At 33.5% G+C, this 20,012-nt stretch overlaps 1 protein-coding gene across 1 annotated transcript; it reads left to right on the plus strand.

Moving 5' to 3' along the window:
• The first annotated feature begins 219 nt into the window (after nucleotides 1-219).
• On the plus strand, nucleotides 220-7,309 carry LOC145092655 (phosphoglucomutase, putative / glucose phosphomutase). The gene is made up of 7 exons (XM_079030617.1): nucleotides 220-876; nucleotides 966-1,229; nucleotides 5,725-6,241; nucleotides 6,313-6,512; nucleotides 6,599-6,711; nucleotides 6,834-6,974; nucleotides 7,053-7,309. Exons 1-7 carry the CDS (start codon nucleotides 346-348, stop codon nucleotides 7,132-7,134), a joined length of 1,848 nt encoding a protein of 615 aa, XP_078886743.1. The 5' UTR covers nucleotides 220-345; the 3' UTR covers nucleotides 7,135-7,309.
• The last annotated feature ends 12,703 nt before the right edge of the window (nucleotides 7,310-20,012 follow it).

The raw sequence follows: 20,012 nt of genomic DNA on the forward strand, positions 1-20,012 counted from the left end.
TACTCCATTGTCGACACCAAATTAGTTTGTGCCAATGTATTATTAGTTTTTTCACGGTTTCTAGACAAGGAAGTAGGAACTCACGTAATCGTTAATTTCTCGTACACTACTACCTTATACATATAAGGAAATTACCAAAAAGCCCTTGAGATGAAATTGGAATTTTGTTAAGAGATATTTTTCTTGTCGTAATAAGGATATTGCACAATGAGGTTATGGTGTACATTGAGTTACAACGGAAATAATCTTATCTTCCCTTATTTCTTGATTGGTCTAAACTTCATCTCTTCCAAATCTTGAAACCTTGCAACCCTAGCATTTCTTTCTTCACAAAAACAAAATACAATGTCTTACACTTTACCCCCCTCAACTTCTCTAAATAACATTACTCCCATTAATCACAACTTTCCCTCTTCATCTACACCCAAAACCCTCACTTTTCCATTTTCCATCCCTCCAAAACTAACCCTAACTTCCACCAAATCTTCAGCCACTACAAACTATAATGACCTCGGGTTGGACGAGGAAATGGGTCGGATCAAACGGCTTCAAAACGGGTCGGATGTTCGTGGTGTGGCTGTGGAAGGAGAAGTTGGCCGGCAAGTTGACCTTACACCACCCGCAGTGGAAGCCATTGCAGAGAGTTTTGGAGAGTGGGTGATGAATAGATTGGTGAAGGAGAAAGGAAGACCAGTAGAGGACATTCGGGTTTCTCTCGGTCGAGACCCACGGATATCGGGTGGGTCATTGAGTGTTGCTATATTTTCAGGTCTGGGTCGGGCTGGTTGTATGACGTATGATATGGGACTTGCAACTACACCAGCTTGTTTCATGAGCACAGTGTTGCCACCATTTTTATACGATGCTTCCATAATGGTATTCATATATGTTTTCTTTTATTCGTTTTAAATTTAGTATTTTAATTTGTCATGTTTTCTTGAAATGGAATGGTGTTTTGGATGTAGATGACAGCGTCTCACTTGCCATACACACGGAATGGTCTAAAATTCTTTACAAAGAAAGGAGGGTTAACGTCGGTTGAGGTGGAAGAAATATGCGATAAAGCAGCGTTTAAATATGCGAATAGGGTGACAAAAGTGTCGACGTTGCTTAGAACGACGCCTACACGAGTGGATTTCATGAGTGTTTATGCAAAACATCTTCGAGATATCATCAAGGAGCGAGTAAACCATCCGCAACACTACGACACTCCTCTTGAAGGCTTTCAGGTGAGTTGGTTTTCGATGTGATCATGAGAATATAATTAACCATCAAAGTTAATTAATTATATAATTTTAACTTAAAATAACTGAATTATTTTCTAAAATATTTAGTCACAAGAAACGTTTCTAGCATCTCGAACCCAACATCAAAGTCCATACACTATTTTAATAACCTTTTTTTTTTTTAAATTATTGTTAATATTTGATATTCATTCGAAACATACTTTGTCCTTGAACTTTTCCTCTTTACAATTTGATCTATGTATCTATTTTCAGTTTATTACGTTATTTAACTATATAATAATATTTGAACTCTAATATATGTTATTTCTAATATTATTGTGTATAGTGTAACTCGGGTATTTTATTTGGTTGTTAAATTAAATATTAAATTTGAGGCTAAACAGCACATATGGTCCTCGTCAAAAGCTAAAGATTTCATCCTCAAAATGGTCTTTCTCTACTCTCATCACCTTTTTATTTTTATTTTTTATAAAAAATAATCAATTTTAATTTTACTAAATAAAAATAAACAGAAAAATAATTTACCAAAACAAAAACAAAATCAACATTAAAATAAATAAAACAGTAAAATATGGATTCATAGAGTGTAAAATGGATTCAGAGTGAAATATGGGTCCACCTTTGGATTAGTTTGACTCATGGATTCGTAATATAGATTCATCTTTGACCAAATATTTGTGATATGGAATATGGATCCAGAGGATGTGAAATATATTATCTCACATTCTTACTCATAAAGAAACACTTGGGCTTTAATACCAAAATGCATTAGGATCGAATTTCCCAAAATAGAAAACTTACTAAATAAAAGTGTTTTTTATTTTTTAATTCAATGTAGAAAGATGATTTAATTAATTAATACTTTATTAACACAACATAAACATAGTACATAAACGATTACAAAATTCAAAGAAAACAAAACTTACAATTTGGATCCATGGGTATGAGATCCTTACACACTTCTATGATATTAAAAACTTCTACAACTCCAAACACACCGACACTTCAAACACACAGACAATACTAAAGGAATTTAAGGAGAGATATGAGAATTTTTCGGATGCCTTCTTCAAATGAGCAAGGCTCTATTTATAGACAGTCTTCGGACTTGAAACCCGGACTTCAATATCAATTATGTCTTGGAAAATGGTTTTGTTTTCTTTTGATAGAAAAATCATTTGGTTTTATTATTTCAGTCAGATTCCCTGAAAAATGACTGCAGAGATTCCACTTAATTTGCAGAGATTCCATCTTCTTTGGCTGGATCCGATTTTTTATTGGTTTTGTCTTTTTTCGTTCTTCTTGCTCGATGCACCTTCTTTGGAGTGAATACTTGCAGCTTCATTCATTAGTTGATCATCTTGTTCTTCTAAACTAATACCATCTTTATCTTCATTATCGAAATATCCTTGTGAGGACATGTTGTCATCATCTTCCAACGAGAAATCTGTTAATATTTTTTCTCGTTTTTGGATTAGTTTATTTAGTTCATCATGAGAAATAATTGGATTTTCTCTTAATATTTTTTTCCGTATAATGGATCGTAGCAACTTATCTTCATTATTAGCCTGGGTATCCACCTCAGGAGACCTTAATTTTTTATTATTGTCATGCTCTGCTAGAGCATCCACAACTTCACCAATGAAAAATTACATCATTTTGTTACAAAAGAATATTGCAACAACTTAGATATTGTCAAATATTGCAAATCATCGACATCAAATTCTTTTCGACAACTAATCAGGGACCTTAAAATGTAGAACAATTGATTTTGAGAAAATAATATTACTAATATCATAGCAAAATAAGTAATATGACTAATATCTTTACAAAATAGATAGTCATGACTAATATAAACATATTATTCCTTAAAAAATTTATCCATGAAGGACTTTATCGAGGTTTTTAAAATTCATTGGTTCCTACAACTTTCTTATTGGTCTAAGTAGGGACAAAACACGTAGACGTCAACTAGTTAACCGCCTACTGCATACATATTATTCATAAACTACAGTCGAGATGTTTACGACATCTCAAATCTAAAGTTGTTGGTCGTTTTAGCAAAATAATTTTTGCTAATATGACGTACACTTGTGACACATTGTTTTTGATAATTTTTATACCAAAATAACTTATACATTATTTTTTTTAAAAAAGTTTCTATCATTTTATTTTGATATTGAAGCACAACATGTTTATTTGAGTAAGTTAAAAATATTGGATGGGTGAAAACCATTTAAGTTAATTTGTTTTTTGATTTTTTTTAAATTGTCATCTTTAGAAAGTTAAAAAGTAGCTTAAAATTTAGTTTTTTAAAAAATTATTTTGACAAGCTTTTCATGAGTTATTTTTTTTTCAAATATATCCTTAATTAATTTTAAAAATCATATTTTTCTAAATGCATTTTTATGTCATTTTATAACTTCAACTAGTTTATTAGTTAGTTTTTACCGAAAGTTATTTTTTATCTACTGACTTATAAACTATCAGCTAGCTTTTCAACTAGTGCATCAAAGTGCATCAAATATAGTATTTATATAAAAGTTAATATATATTTAATTTTTTAAATTGGCAACGTTAACAATAAGTTCCATCAATTTTTCACAATGCCCCGCTTATGTGAAATGTTGGTATGCCGTGTAGACGTGTAGTTCCTATTAATAACTAGATAGTTCCCATACTTTTTAGTAAAACTAAACCTGTTAGTTTAAAATTTTGCATATTTATTTTCATGCATATTACGATTTTTTATAAAATATGGAGTGTACACAATAGCACAAATGCCCATAGGCAATTAGGCATAAGGCCCAGGTGGGTCCTATTATGTTTATACATCATCAGTGATTCAGTCCACATCATCAGTCATTCAGTCCTAAAACATAAATAATGGGCCTTTAAAGGATGCAACATGCATCAATGCATGGATGATGGACCCAAAAGAAGTGTGTTTACAATTTTTGGACTTTCTGAAATTCAGAATTTATTGTCATGAGCAGTGAATTTATTTAGTTTGTTCTAGTAATTTAAAGAAAACGTAAGTATAGTATCACATAACTTTTAAAAAGATACTAATTTGAAAAGTATAAAATCGAAATTATATTAATTTCCTCCAATTTAAATGAAGTTTAACTAATTTTATCCAAAGCTACTAACGTCTAAAGTTAATAGATTTTTTTTTAAATTATTGATTGGGAAAATGAAAAAAATGGTAAGACCCGTTCAACAGTCCATGATATATTGCAGAATATTAAAATAACTAGGTATGAGACCTGTGTATTACACGGGTTTATTAAAAATAAAAATTTAATATTAATATATATATATATATATATATATATATATATATATATATACAATAAATATTTTATAAAATAATGTTTTTCCTTAATAAAATGTAATCTTTTGAAGTATTTATGAATGAAATCAAATCATTTAAAGCATTTATGAGAATTTATTATCAAATTAATAGAATGATAACCTTACATATATAACCCATTAGAATTTTTTGAAAAAATTATTTTAAGAAAATCAAGAATTCCCCAAAAAATGACAAGTGGAAAATAACAATTTTAAAAATCATAGAAAATGACATTTGTCAAAATGAAGGAGAAGATGACAAGTGATAAAAGTATTTTCATTTATTAGGTAGGATATAGAAGTGTTTGTGTTTGGTTTTAACATCAAAACTTTTTTATTACACACCTTAACTGTCACACTCATATTAGAGTGTTGTTGGTTTCGAAGAGATAGTATATGACATAAACTTCTTGGTTTTATGTTTTGAGACCAATAAATTATTTTATAAATTAGAGCACATATAGAGCACATAAACTAATTTATTTTGAGCTTATTGTCTTAGATATTCGGGTTTTTTTTTAAGATTTATTAAGATTTTTTGTTTTTATAAATTATGTTTTTTTATATATTCGTTTTCATGTATTCAAAATTGTAAAATGAACATGTAAAAAGTAATTGTTTTTACATATTCATTTTTCCAGAAAGACAAAGATGTAGTAAACTAAAAAAATCTTGAAATAAATTGTGCATAAAAGTTGTAAAAATCATAATTTAAAAAAATATATATCTAAGAGACTCATTCCGGACAACTTCCATGGTTGCTTTATAGACATTTTGGAATAGTTCCTTAACCAAAATTTATTGTTAACCCATTTTTAGTTATATAACTAAATGTCATTTTTATTGCAATTTTACAATCATTATTTAACTTATCTTCTAGTTTTACAAAACCTTATATATTATTAGCTTAGCTTTTCAGTCAGCCTAATTGTGTAATTAAAAATTTCGTCAATAGGATTAAGTTTTTGGATATGATACGCAAAATAAATAACTATAAGTACCCTGTAAATATCTTGACTAGTAAACCAAATGAAAACAATGAAAACATGGATTTGTATTTACTTTGTTTATCAATATATATTACATATATGTGCTAAAACAAATTTTTAGTTAACCACAGATAATAGTGAATGCTGGAAATGGGTCGGGAGGATTCTTTACTTACCAAGTATTAGACAAGTTAGGTGCCGACACATTTGGGTCATTAAACCTTAAACCCGACGGCATGTTTCCTAACCACATCCCAAATCCCGAGGACAAGGTTGCAATGGCAGTAACAAGAACAGCTGTGCTAGAAAACACTGCGGATCTTGGCATCGTTTTTGATACAGATGTTGACCGGAGTGGTGTTGTTGACAAAGATGGAAACCCCATTAATGGTGATAAGTTAATTGCACTTATGGCTTCCATTGTCTTAAAGGAGCATCCTGGTTCCACCATTGTTACTGACGCTCGAACCAGTTTGGCTTTGACTAAGTTCATCACTGATCGAGGTGGTCAACATTGTTTGTATCGTGTGGGTTATCGGAATGTTATTGATAAGGGTGTTCAGCTTAACGAAGATGGTATTGATACTCAACTTATGATGGAAACCTCTGGTCATGGAGCTCTTAAAGAAAATTACTTTCTTGATGATGGTTAGTGTTCTTTTAATTCGTTTTTTATTGTCTGATATTATGATTTCATGTATTGCATTGTGTATATATAGGTGCATATATGGTGGTAAAGATCATTATAGAGATGGTGAGAATGAAACTAGAGGGTTCGGATGAAGGAATCGGAAGTTTGATAAAAGATCTTGAAGAACCATTAGAATCGGTAGAACTAAGAATGAACATCCTTTCTGAGTCTAAACGTGCGAAGGCTGAAGCCATTCTCATCATCGAGACCTTCAAATCCTATATAGAAGTACGTTCTTCAACAAAGATTCATAACTTAAACGTTTGTAGATGTATGATTATTAATTGATATATAAAAATGTATATAAACAACAGGAAGGGAGGCTAGTGGGATGGGAGCTCGATGCATGTGGAGATTGTTGGGTGAGTGATGGTTGCCTTGTTGATTCGAATGACACTCCTGCTCCCGTCGATGCTCAAATGTACAGGTATAAATGCACTCCTAAATGTGAATTAATTTGGTCTTTTTCATCAAAAAATACTACTCCTAGAATATTTTGAAACTCATATTACATGTGTCCTTTATTTATTAACCTTGAAACATGTTTAGGACGAAGGTTTCAAGTGAAGAAGATGGGCAATACGGATGGATACACATTAGACAAAGTATTCATAATCCAAATATAGCGATCAATATGCAGTCGACGGTGCCTGGTGGTTGTTTATTGATGGCTCGAGTTTTCTTGGATAAGTATGTCTAGTATCTTTTAGTACTCAAATACCCTAGTGTACACATATCACTAATTTTAAAAAGTTTTGTTCCTTTTAGGTTCCTCATTGCAAGTGGAATGGAGAGAGCTCTTGATTTCTCTCAGATCGAGAACTATATTAAAAGTGGAAACATCAGCTAGTTGGTTTCTAACTGTGTGAAGCTAGAAAAACGCTTGATTTGTTATATGAAACTCAATAATTATTGAGAAAACGTTAGCATATAGAATTCAAAACAATGGCTACACTCATTATCAGACCTTAGAGGACCACACCAAGAATAAAAAAAGGAAATAAAGTAGCCATATAATTACAATATGTCAATATTTATTGATACTATATTTTGTTCACCAACCAGATTGTACCCCTAGGAAAAGTTTGAGTAATTGCACCTTTCATCAATTCAACCCTCATCTTCTATGAAAGTAGTACAACCAGCTGCATTGCATTAAGTTCTCACATACGCGAGTGTGATTCGGGCAGAAATATCAATATGAGTTGGCTCAAATTGGTACGTTTGAGCTCATGATGCAGTCTTGCCAAGCCTTTTTGACCCGCTTGTGTACGTGCTTTCATGAGTCGGCTCACCTCGTCAACACTATAAAAAATGGTCAACTCATTACTCATGTGACCAATTTTGGAGCAAGTAATGACTCTGGTACCTTATAATTTATATAGGGATAATCACTTAAAAAAATGACCAAAAGAGGAGGTGGCATGCATGACCAAGTAATGACTCTTGCAAATTAATTTATTATAAAATAACTATTCATTTTGCAAAAACTGATTTTATGAAATAACCTTAATTCATATTTCGATATACTTCATATTTTCATATTCACGTCAAAGTTTGAAAATGCTAGAATTACCATATAATTTTCGTACCAAGCATATTGTATTTGTATTTGTTTGACGCTTTTACTAAAAGAAACGAATGCACTACAAGAAAAACGATTATTAGCGGCAACAAAAATCACTGATAAAAGTAAAATTAGTTGGCGGTAAAGATAATAGCCACAACAAGTCGGTACTAATGAGTTGCAGCTGTTACCCCGTCGCTATTGATCAAAATGTTGCTGCTAATAATGAAGTCGTCGGTAATATTTGTTATCGCCACTAAAAGGTTGGCGTCGGTAATAAGTGTGCGGCGCTAATAATAGTCATTTTTTTTTAATTTAGTCCTTTTTGGATATAGAAAAATCGGTACGTAACGACATTAATCGCCGAAAACACGAAAACATTAGATGTAGAAAAAAAATACATATCAACATCTAATTAAGTACCAAAATGTTATAATTTCATAAAAATACTAAAATAGAACAAAAGTGTTAATTATAAAGTTATTTAATAACAAGTCTAACAAAACAGAAACTACTCCGACAAACCATCATCTTTGCTCCCCTCGGTTCCTCCTTGATCATCACTTAGTGGTTTCCCCGAATAAAAAAGCACACAAAGTTCCTCCCTACACGTTGTGTCGTTGTACATTTCACGAAGATTTTCCAACTATATAACGAATAACAACATATATAAACTTATAAATTAAACTATAACATAAACAAAAAGTACCAAAGTGCATTGTTATTATTTGCACTTAATACATGAAATACCAAAAGTACATTGCTATTTCTTGCACTTAGAATATAAACACAATTTCCAAATCAACTTGCATTTATTGATGCCAAAGTACATTGTTATATTTAGAATAGTGACAAAAAACCAAAGTACATTGCTACTTCTTGCACTTGGAACATAAACACAATTACCAAATCAACATGCATTTATTGATCATTATATAGATATATGATACTTTGAAATTAAATAGTTTTACTTTACAAGAAATGGTAGCTTACTTTTTACTTATTTTGTGTTAAACCTTAAATACAAGAAATACCAAAGTACATTGTTATTTCTTGTACTTGGGACAAAATCACAAGTACAAACACAATTACAAAATCAACATATATTTATTGATTCCAAAGTATATTGTTATTTTTAGATTAGGGAAAAAAAACCAAATTACATTGCTATTTCCTACACATAGAACATAAACACAATTACCAAATCAACATGCATTTATTGATTATATATATATATATATATATATATATATATATATATGATACTTTGAAATTAAATAGTCTTATTTTACAAGAAATGGTAGCTTACTTGTAACGTCCCAAAATTCAAAAATAAAAATTTCATTTTTAAGTTCATCAATCCCAAACATCACACGTCTCAAAATAATCCAAAATACAAACTATCAAAGTAAAAGAAATCATAAATGCGGAAATCATGAGGGGGAGAATGTTGTGTCATAACATCGGACCCTTTCTTTTTGTACCGGAAGTACCTCAAACCAAAAACATATATGTAAGCACAAAGTTTAGTGAGCTTCCCCAAAATACCACATACATCATACATATAAATATAATAGAACGTAGTTGTGTTAGGTCCGTAACAAACCCCATGTCTGTATCAACCTCATGGAACGAAAAATAGTTGTATCGGGTTCGTATCAACCTCGAATCCATAATGACTCCAAGCCCAGATAAGCTCAATGCATATATCATACAATCACATCAATAATAGTCACATAATTACATACATTCTATACATACGAATCAGTAGGTCGTCATTAGTACCTTCGACCCACTAGTGTGGCAAGAAGACTCACCTCTGGCTGAAGATAACTGAATCTCACACTCGAGCTGCTGCTAACACGACTCCTCACACTAATCAAAACCCAAGGACAGTCCTAATTAAAATCATGGCATTAACCCATAATCAATGGTCCAATCATCATTTATCTTATTAAGGGAAAAGACCATTTTGCCATTCCCATACATAACCCAACTAATCAAGCCCAAAATCACTAATGACCCAAGGCCCAAAAATAGCCCAATGGGTTCTCTAGGAGTACGTCCGACGCACTCCACATTACACCCAACATATAGGTTGATCTCGCAAGGGGGTTACGGGGCCTCAGTGTACGCCAGAGTACGCTCTGCGTAATTCCCTAAATCGCAAACTCTCTTTTAATGTCTTAATGCATTAAGACTTAACATCCAAACTTCAAATCTAAGCCTAATTGTAACGTCCCAAAAATATGATCCAAAATTTTCATTTTTAATTTAAATAAAACAGTATTCCAAAAGCATTATCCATACATCTCAATGAAAATAAGTATCTCAATAACATAACAATCAGAGTGATTTCTCAAAAGTGGAATCCATGTGGTGTATGTGATGCAGTCATCTCGAGCGCTTCTCCTTGGAACCGGAAATACCTGAAACATAAACTCAAAACCGTAAGCTCAAAGCTTAGTGAGTTCCCCAAGCTACCACATATCATACATAATAAATCACATACTGGGCCCCCGCCCTACATCGGGCCTCGCCCGACATCGAGCATCACCCGGGATTGAGCCCCGATCGGTTTACAGATATGTTATTCTCAGGCCTCGCCTGTCATTGGACCTCGCCCACTATACACATACAATCCATATCACATAATCATGCTAACACATATAATGATCATAAACACTAGCATATGTTCCAGTCCTCAGGCCTCGCCCGACATCGAGCCCCGCCCAGTATACATAGCAGCACATAACAAATGCAAGGGTCATGCAGACTCATAGCATCCTAGCATAATCAATAAGGGCCGACATTGGTGTCTTAGACCCGCTAAACCCAGTGAAGAAACTCACCTCGAACGTTGAATCTCACTGAAATAAATCCTTAGCTACTGCCCTAACGACTCCCCGAGCTAAATAATCCAAACAACACCTCATTAACACTTAGGTTCCAGCTATAACCAATAATCTATACTTGGGGTAAAATGACTATTTTACCCCTGAACTAGTTTGAACCAAAACTGAGGCCCAAATCCATAAACCAAAAGGCCCAAAACAAATTGTTCCACCAAAGCCCACTTATGGCCCAATTTTCTAAATTGGGCCCAACCCCCATATGGGCCTTACCCTAAACCCTAATAATTTTTCTTAGTCCAAAAGCTTGATTTCAGATGGCCCAAAAGGCCCAAAGCAACAAGGTCCAAAGAAGTAACCCAACCGAGGCCCAAAAGATGTGAAGCCCAAACTGACTAAGTATGCGGGGCGTACTTAGCTATACGTTAAGCGTACTCATTGTATGGTTTGTACGTTACGCGTACTGACTTGTACACCCAGCCTACTTCTCTAGTAAGCCAATTTTTCTATTAAGCTCTTAATGCTTAAGCCCAATGGTCTAAAACATAGATCTGAGTCCCAAAGAGTATCTAGAACCATAAAGTCACCAAAAAGTCACTGACTTGGTGACTTTGCATGCCCCAAAAGATCCCAACTTCGATTTATAACTATCTACTTTCATGAAAATGGCCATAAATCATGCATGGATGGATCTAAGCTTCTAAAGAGCAAGATTAAGACTTTATACCTCAAACAAGCCAGAAATGGAGCAAATAATCTGGATCTACAAGCTCCTCCTTGAACCACCACCTTTCTCCAACCTTCTCCTTCCTTTAAAGCACCAAAATACACTTAAAAAGACCTTCCAAGCTCAAGAACACACAAAAATGGAGTTAGAGTTTGATGGAGGTTGATTAAAGACAAAAGGGAGGCTGATAGAAAAGATCCTTGGGACATAATGTTCTTTAAATAGTGCTCAAACCCTAAATATTAGGGTTTTCGGTATGGACACGGATGTTGTGCGTACCTTCTTGTACGCTGTGCGTACGTGCATGGCACCCGTGATCCACTTACTCATGTACGCCCTGCATATAGCACCCCCAAGTCTAAAGATCAAGTCCAAGGTTTTCAAGCCCAAAATCATAATTAAAAAACCAAATTTAAATAAATACCTTAACTGATGGGTTTTGGTCATAAGAACATCCTATGTGCTCATGCAAACCCTAATGTTTGGATCTAGGTTTCTCTATTGTACATGCAAGTTATCCAAGACTATAAACCTTAATTCTAGCATTTAAGTAATCATATTAACATGAGAATAGGTTTAAGATGTTACCTTGATTGTTATGTAGCAATAACAATCCCAAATCTCCTTGTATTGACTTTAGAAAGCTTAGAGTCACAATTGTCACTCCTCTAATGGTTCACAAACACCATAAGCAAGAGGATGAAGAGGAGAGAGGATGGAGGCTGCCCAAAACATGTTCTAACCCTAGAATAATGATTCCCCATGTTTTTGGGTCATAAGGGTCTTATATATAGTAAGGCTATTAGGGTTATCTAACAAGGAAACCCTAATTTGGATGCTTAAGCCCTAAGGAACCCATGGACTCGTTTAATTAGGGCCTTGGACGATTTCCTTATGGGCTTCCCATAGAATTCGTCCACTCCTTAATTTAAGGCAATCCATGGCCCAAATTGCAATTATCTTATAATTACAATTCCAGTCCCTTAAGTTTAATTAATCTCTTTTAGTCACAAAACTAATTACCAATTAATTATTGACTAATATTAATTAAACAATATGATATCTCCTTTAATATATTATTCTCATAATATATTAATAAATCATATTTAATCCTTTCTCTCCATAATTCATCCTATCAAGTTGCTTTGGTGAAGGCAACCCAAAAGGACCATGCACCATCGGGTCAAGTACATACCAAAATAGTTATGGACTTAGACACTAATCCAACATACAATTGTACTAAGACTCACTTAGAGGATCAACTGAAATATGGTTCTTAATCATTAAGACCTATCATAAAGCATAAAAGCTACTCTCCTTCTTCTTATAATGGAGAAACTCTTATCTTTCTGCCTACTTGATTCTTCTTATTCGTTTTGCTATTGATTTAAACTTTTTCAATCAATTCATAATTACACTTAATCTTGTAAGTATAATCATATTTACTAAACCTTTAGTGAATTATGACGAATATCATTGTTACTCTTATGGTGGACTTGATCAATACGCAACTTTGTGTGCTCGATCTCCTAGTCCTTCACTTGACACTTTGTCAATGAATTAGTCTAATTTCCAAATATGAAATTTCTCATTCATCATGCAACCAAGTTGCGTGATTCCAAGTTTCTGTCCAATTGAAACTTGGGCGATGAGAAACTCTCCCTATTTGATAAATTCTGGACTTTCCATAAATAACATAAATAAGAACCAAATCTATTATTGCTAATAATAGAAACATTCAAACATCAATTTTCATATACGCCATTGCAAGGATAAATAAATAATATAAAATCAAAATTTATTTTATTGTGGAAAATTTTGTCCTTACAATGCAATTCATTGAAAAACTATGCTAATACATCTTTCTTAGCAATCTAATTCTAACTCTAAGTAGTAGCTCAAGAATCTAATCTTCGAGAAATGCGATCGAAATCCATTCCTTCACGGTTAGATTATGCTCACTTCTTCCTTTAAGCTTCCTTTCGTTTCTTCGATCATACAAAACATCAATTGTAATCTTATCACATTATGTATTAAGAATCTAGAATAGAAGCTTAAAAGGGTTAGTTAATGGATTTTACCTATATTAGAGCCATTCATTTCGACTCTCCCATCTCTTAGATCTCTTAGGTAAATGGGGAAGCTTCGTCTCCAATGCCCTTTCTCTTGGCAATAAAAGCAAATTGACTCTTTTGGAACATGACATGAAACTACTTCAGACATTGCCTTTCTCTTATGATCAAACTTTTCGATCATAGCATGTCTTTCGTTGCCATTGTCTATATCCATAGAGGTCTTGAAGGCAGATTCACCAATCAACTTTGCTTTTCCATTGCGCCAAAACATTCCTGATTCAACAACAATAAGCATATAGGTGAGATCTATAAGGGTCACGTCGCAGTTCATCATATAGTTTCTCTTACGAACTTACTATATGAGTTAGGAAGCAACGAATCCCAACATTCTTAACTTATCAATGTGTGACTTCATCCCTAGGATGTGTGCACACACCGACTTTCATTCTTTATGTTTACTTGCCAAAAGGGCTTGAGTGAGCTTGAACTTTTCAAGCCTTCGAACTTGTGGGTTAGGGAGAATAATTGGAGTAGGAGAAGGAAGTGAAGCATGATCTCTTGTTCCTCGATCGAATCGTGGAATATCATCTTCATGCGGAAAGCTTGTTCCACGAGATTTAGGAAGACCATAGTTGTCGAACTTTGACATCTACAAAACGGGAGAAAACAAATTCAAGTTAGTTGATTGATTGAGTCCTTAGTAAATCACCCAAATGAGATACTAAGGCTAGGACCCAACACAATATGCTACAAACTAGAAAAGAGATGCCGTAATCTAGTTGCTGAATATTTGAAGGTAAGTGAATGACGATTCACTAATTTCCACCACGAAAAACGAAAAAGAAATTTAAGTTTTAAATTTATGAAAACTCCTAGATCCTATGAGATTCATTGAACATTTCAATGGCATGTTTAAATCTCGATATGCCCCTCTTATTTGTGACTGGGATGCTGAGGATCACAAAGCGGGTGTGAATAACCATGCAAACTACATGGTGCCCCCACATGTTACAGTCACCTATTCGATGTGCCGGTAAACCACACACGCTCCACCGAACTATGACAAACATTGGGTCACCCTTTGCTACCTTTGCTTAGAACCATTTAGTGTGCCGGTAAACCACACACGCTCCACTAATGTCTTCGCAAGGGCACAAAGTGTAATTTCATGGAATTGCATCAATTCACTTTTGCCTAAGTAACTAAGATTGGGAGTTTGAAAAACATTTAGTTACTTTTTTACTTCATTATAATTATAATGGAAGGTTTCATCATATCCTACCCGTTCGGCTAACCACCCTCCACTAGTCAAGAGTGCGGTGGGTAAGAGTGGATACCCATTCAATTGCCATTTTATAGGCAATTTCCTTAAACACCCCTTATAGACTAGCTTCGTGAATGAGGCCTACTAATGGTAAGACTGACTTTTACTCATACATATATATATAATGTTAGACTTTTAATGTTATATATATAGTATAGGATGTATTTTACACTTTTTAAAATACTAGGTGGTTAAATTTAACAATTATACTTTTAATTCAATTAAATTGTAAACCTAAACTTTTATGGATTTATTAAACCTCTTTGAATTATACACCTTAATTAATTAATAAAACCATAAGGGTGTGATTTGAACTTTTCAAAACAATACTAGGGTTTTAGAATTTAACATTCCTAAATTAAACTTTTAATCAACTTTTAAATTCCAAAACTTGAGGGCAAGTTTTGAAACATTTCAACACATTAGGGTTTAGAATTTAAATATACATCAAAATTAAACCATTTAATCAAAATTTAAATTCCAAAACTTGAGGGCAAGTTTTGAAACCTTTTTCAAAATATTAGGGTTTTAACTATTTAAATTTCAAAACAACAAAACTTTTGGGTTCAAATTTAAACTATAAAACCTAAGGGGAAAATATGAAACTTTTCATAACAACAAGGATCAAATAACAAATAATCTAAATTAACAATTAATCACATAATTATCCATATTTGATTTATTTAATGATTTCTTGCAAAACAATTTATCAATTTAATCAAAATAATTAAACAATTATCACATAAGGAAACAATTATCTTATTAATTGATAAATATCTTCAATTAGATCAAGAATATAGTCAAATATATCATAAAATCATATTTATATTGATCTAATATGATAAGGAGAAATCCCGAAGTTTGCTCCATCTGACGCTCGAACTCGCCGAGTACCCCCATGGACTCGCTGAGTAGGGGCAACTCGTTGAGTCCACAGTGGGACTCACCGAGTCCATCAAGCAGAACACCAAAAAATCGAATTTTTTAAACATATCAAGCATCAATACAATAGAAACCAATCAAGGCTCTGATACCACTGATGGGTTTTGGTCATAAGAACATCCTATGTGCTCATACAAACCCTAATGCTTGGATCTAGGTTTCTCTATTGTACATGAAAGTTATCCAAGACTATAAACCTTAATTCTAGCATTCAAGTAATCATATTAACATGAGAATAGGTTTAAGATGTTACCTTGATTGTTATGTAGCAATAACAATCCCAAATCTCCTTGTATTGACTTTAGAAATCTTAGAGTCACAATTGTCACTCCTCTAATGGTTCACAAACACCATAAGCAAGAGGATGAAGAGGAGAGAGGATGGTGGCTGCCCAAAACGTGTTCTAACCCTAGAATAATGATTCCCCATGTTTTTGGGTCATAAGGGTCTTATATATAGTAAGGCTATTAGGGTTATCTAACAAGGAAACCCTAATTTGGATGCTTAAGCCCTAAGGAACCCATGGACTCCTTTAATTAGGGCCTTGGACGATTTCCTTATGGGCTTCCCATAGAATTCGTCCACTCCTTAATTTAAGGCAATCCATGGCCCAAATTGCAATTATCTTATAATTACAATTCCAGTCCCTTAAGTTTTAATTAATCTCTTTTAGTCACAAAACTAATTACCAATTAATTATTGACTAATATTAATTAAACAATATGATCTCTCCTTTAATATATTATTCTCATAATATATTAATAAATCATATTTAATCCTTTCTCTCCATAATTCATCCTATCAAGTTGCTTTGGTGAAGGCAACCCAAAAGGACCATGCACCATCGGGTCAAGTACATACCAAAATAGTTATGGACTTAGACACTAATCCAACATTAACATTATCGGGCATTACACTAATAAATGTCTAAAGTCATAAAGTTGAAACCTTTATGCCTTTACATGTCAAAAGGAAGCTTAATCCCAAAAGCTTAACTTCTAAGATCACCAAAAAGTACATAACTCATGCATGGATGAAAGGAAACGACCAAGCTTGCATTTTTATGACAGTATACACCCTAAAACGTCTGAAAGGACAACTCAAAATCTTTGGAGTATACCATACTCACAAAGATCAAGGTTTTGGGACAAAATAAACATAAATCTAAGCTTAAACAAGGTCTAGCAAAGCAAGCTCCAAGGTATGAACTTTATACATCCTGAAGATGCACAAAGATGAGAAGAACCTGGATCTAAAATCTTGTGGGCAACACCACAACTTCAAAGGTTTTCCTTTACCTCCAAGAACACCAAAATATCACTAAAAATCTTCAAAACTGGAACACAAGAATTAGGATTTCAAGATGAGGGATGGAGGCTGGAGGTAAGGAAAGGTTTAAGGCCATAAAGTCCTTTAAATAGGGTCCAAACCCTAAAAATTAGGGTTTGAACCTTAAACGATTATGTCATGCATACCTAAATGTACGACCAACATACTATCCAAAGTTGCGACCAAGTTAAATGAGCTACGCGGGGCATAGCTCTCACCTACGCTATCCGTATGGACTGTAAATCCAAATATTTTGGGTTTTTAAAGATAATTTGAAATGCACTTGATACTGAATGTTACATTACTTTTTTGGATTAAGGTGGCTAAGCTCATAACTAAACTGGTATTTACTTGTAATTAAAAGCAAAGTCCTTTTTGGGTTTGCCTTATAACTAGAACTTGGTTAGAATGATATTTATAGAGAAAGGATAAATTTATTTATATATTATAAGATTAATAAGTTGTAATAAATGATTTGTTAATATATTATATGATTAATATATTAATTTGAAAAGTAATAGTTAATTAAGAATTAATCAAAAATGAATTGGAATTAATTTTGGGATTAATTAGAATTAATTAAAGGTGCAAGGACTATGTTGTAATTGTTCAAAAGTTGAACAAGGGAAGGGTTCCAGAAACTTCCCATAGGGACGGTTTTAGGATGCCCTAACAGAGCATTTTGGAAGCCTCCTGATAACTAGGAAACTCCATAACTACCTAATTTGAAATATTATTATTACATATTCAAATTAGGGTTTCTACGGTTTCCAAGTAGCTATAAATAGGACCCTTGGGTTAGCTATTTTCATCCACTCCTAATACCAGAAGTGTGACATCCTCATTTTCACGGCCAGAAAAGACCAATTTGTTTATGCTTATTTAAAAATCAAAGTATCCTTTCAGAAGAATAATATTGCAGAATTTGTTCCCAGAAAACATGATAATGATATTATCAAAGCGTTTTCGAAGAAATGTATTTTATTTATATTAAAATATTATCATGTCATTGTCAATACATAAATATAAGCATAACGAATTACAAGCCTTAGTGTAATTAAATTAGTGGACTAATACTTCTTGAATCTCTCAGCAGAATGTATCTTTCATATAGCCACCTGTGATACAATAAACTGAGTGAGTCGGGTTGGGAAACTTGGTGAGTACATAGGGTTTTCAACCCACAATAATATAATTATTATGTTAATCATCAAACATACAACTCAATTTTCCATCCCCATTATCTTCTTTATTCTTAAGGATCTTTCCTAAGAACTATCAATTCTTCATTTAATCATTCCTAAGGATTGTCCTAAGTAATAGGCATGAAGTCCATCGCTGCCAAGGTTTATCTAACAGGCACTAAGTCCATAGCTACCGATGTTATCTATTAGGCACAACTGCCAATGTTATCTGTTACGCACTAAGTTCATAGCTGCCAATGTTCATTTATAAGAGACTAAGTCCATAGCTTCCAGGGTTTTTAGAGTACATCTGGTGAACACATAGTTCAAAAACACCCACAGGTTGCGAGCCTGCTAACATTCCACTAGACTGCCTAGAATAGTCCATGGTCGTCATCTATACTCTGCTAGATGACTGGATCAACTTTAAAGTCAAGGCTTCTCATCATCTTTCACCTCTCATCATCTATATCATCTTTCATCTCTCACCATTTATCTACCCATCCTCTACCCAATATATTTATACGTATAAAATACATATACAATTTAAATCACATAGACATGTATAGATCATTCATCTAGCATAGATATCAGGAACACAGATAATAAGCACATATAGCATGTATCAATATTAAATACTTCATATTTATATGTAATATGAAAGTAACTATGCACTCACTTATTAAAGTGATGATTCGAATTACAGATAGTGCTTCGCTTCTAGCAATTGTCTTTTCCTTGACGTAACCTAGTATTATTATTCGAAATACGTTGTTTGTGGAATTATTGTTCATATCAAGCTCGAGTTTGGAAAATGTCCTTAGTTATTGGAAGTTCGGATGTTGGGGCAGCGTTGTTTAATATTTCAGGTGTGGCTTGGGATCATCGCATAATCTAATTTTGTCATGTTACGTCGGTAAGGTTGGTATCTGGATTGACCCGACCATGGTTTTGATAGAATTTATAAATAATTTTGGAATTTTGTTATCGTGCTGAGTTACATATTGGTAAGATCTATTTAATTTCAATAAAGGTATGGGATCTTGTATTGGTCATTCATGAGGATGTTTTGTTAGCAGTTGAGGTTCATCATTTCGGTTAGATCTACTGGTACCACACCCTCTAGGTAATGTTGTGGGGAAGAAGGAATGCATTAGATCTAGGTTTGGTTGTGTTTTTCCCATGAGAAGTGTATGTGGACTGAGTATGATAGCATGAGAACAATTGGCTCGGATTATTGGCATGGTTCTTATTGGGTTTATAGCTCTTGAATTGGAACAAGAGTGAAACCAACTACCTCATTCCCTGGTTGTATGTGATCGTGTTTTCATTTGATTTTGCATTGGTAGCGGCTTGTACTATGAAAGGAACTGTGTGTGATAAAAAGGGTATGACCCGTGTTACGTTCGGTTAGCGTTGAGAGGGATTTTGATTGGGTTCCTGCATGTTGGTGGATTGATAGGTTGGGTATTTTTAGGTCCATGTGGTGTTGTTCGTCAGTCTTCGGGATAGTGATAGAATAGCAACGAGATCGATATAGTACTGTAAGCTTATTATTCTAGTGGCTAGAGGATGTCACGATGTGTCGTGGACCAACGGTTGTATGATTCATATAGGTGGAACTTGGTAGTCATCTTATTGAGACTCTTAGGTCTCGAATCATTAGTCTTATTGGCATGTTCGGGTATTAATGCTTTGATTAGGAGTCGGGTGACTGGGTGACCAACC

Source organism: Lactuca serriola, chromosome 3, assembly GCF_051521515.1.
Source record: "Lactuca serriola cultivar US96UC23 chromosome 3, Lser_US96UC23_V15, whole genome shotgun sequence".
In the NCBI taxonomy this organism is placed as follows: domain Eukaryota; kingdom Viridiplantae; phylum Streptophyta; class Magnoliopsida; order Asterales; family Asteraceae; genus Lactuca; species Lactuca serriola.

Excerpts from the sequence above, each read along its gene's own strand:
- LOC145092655 (XM_079030617.1), top strand. The coding sequence starts at position 346 with ATGTCTTACACTTTACCCCCCTCAACTTCTCTAAATAACATTACTCCC. Across the intron at positions 877-965 it reads TATACGATGCTTCCATAATG|ATGACAGCGTCTCACTTGCC; the intron begins GTATTCATATAT and ends TTTTGGATGTAG. Across the intron at positions 6,712-6,833 it reads GTCGATGCTCAAATGTACAG|GACGAAGGTTTCAAGTGAAG; the intron begins GTATAAATGCAC and ends AAACATGTTTAG.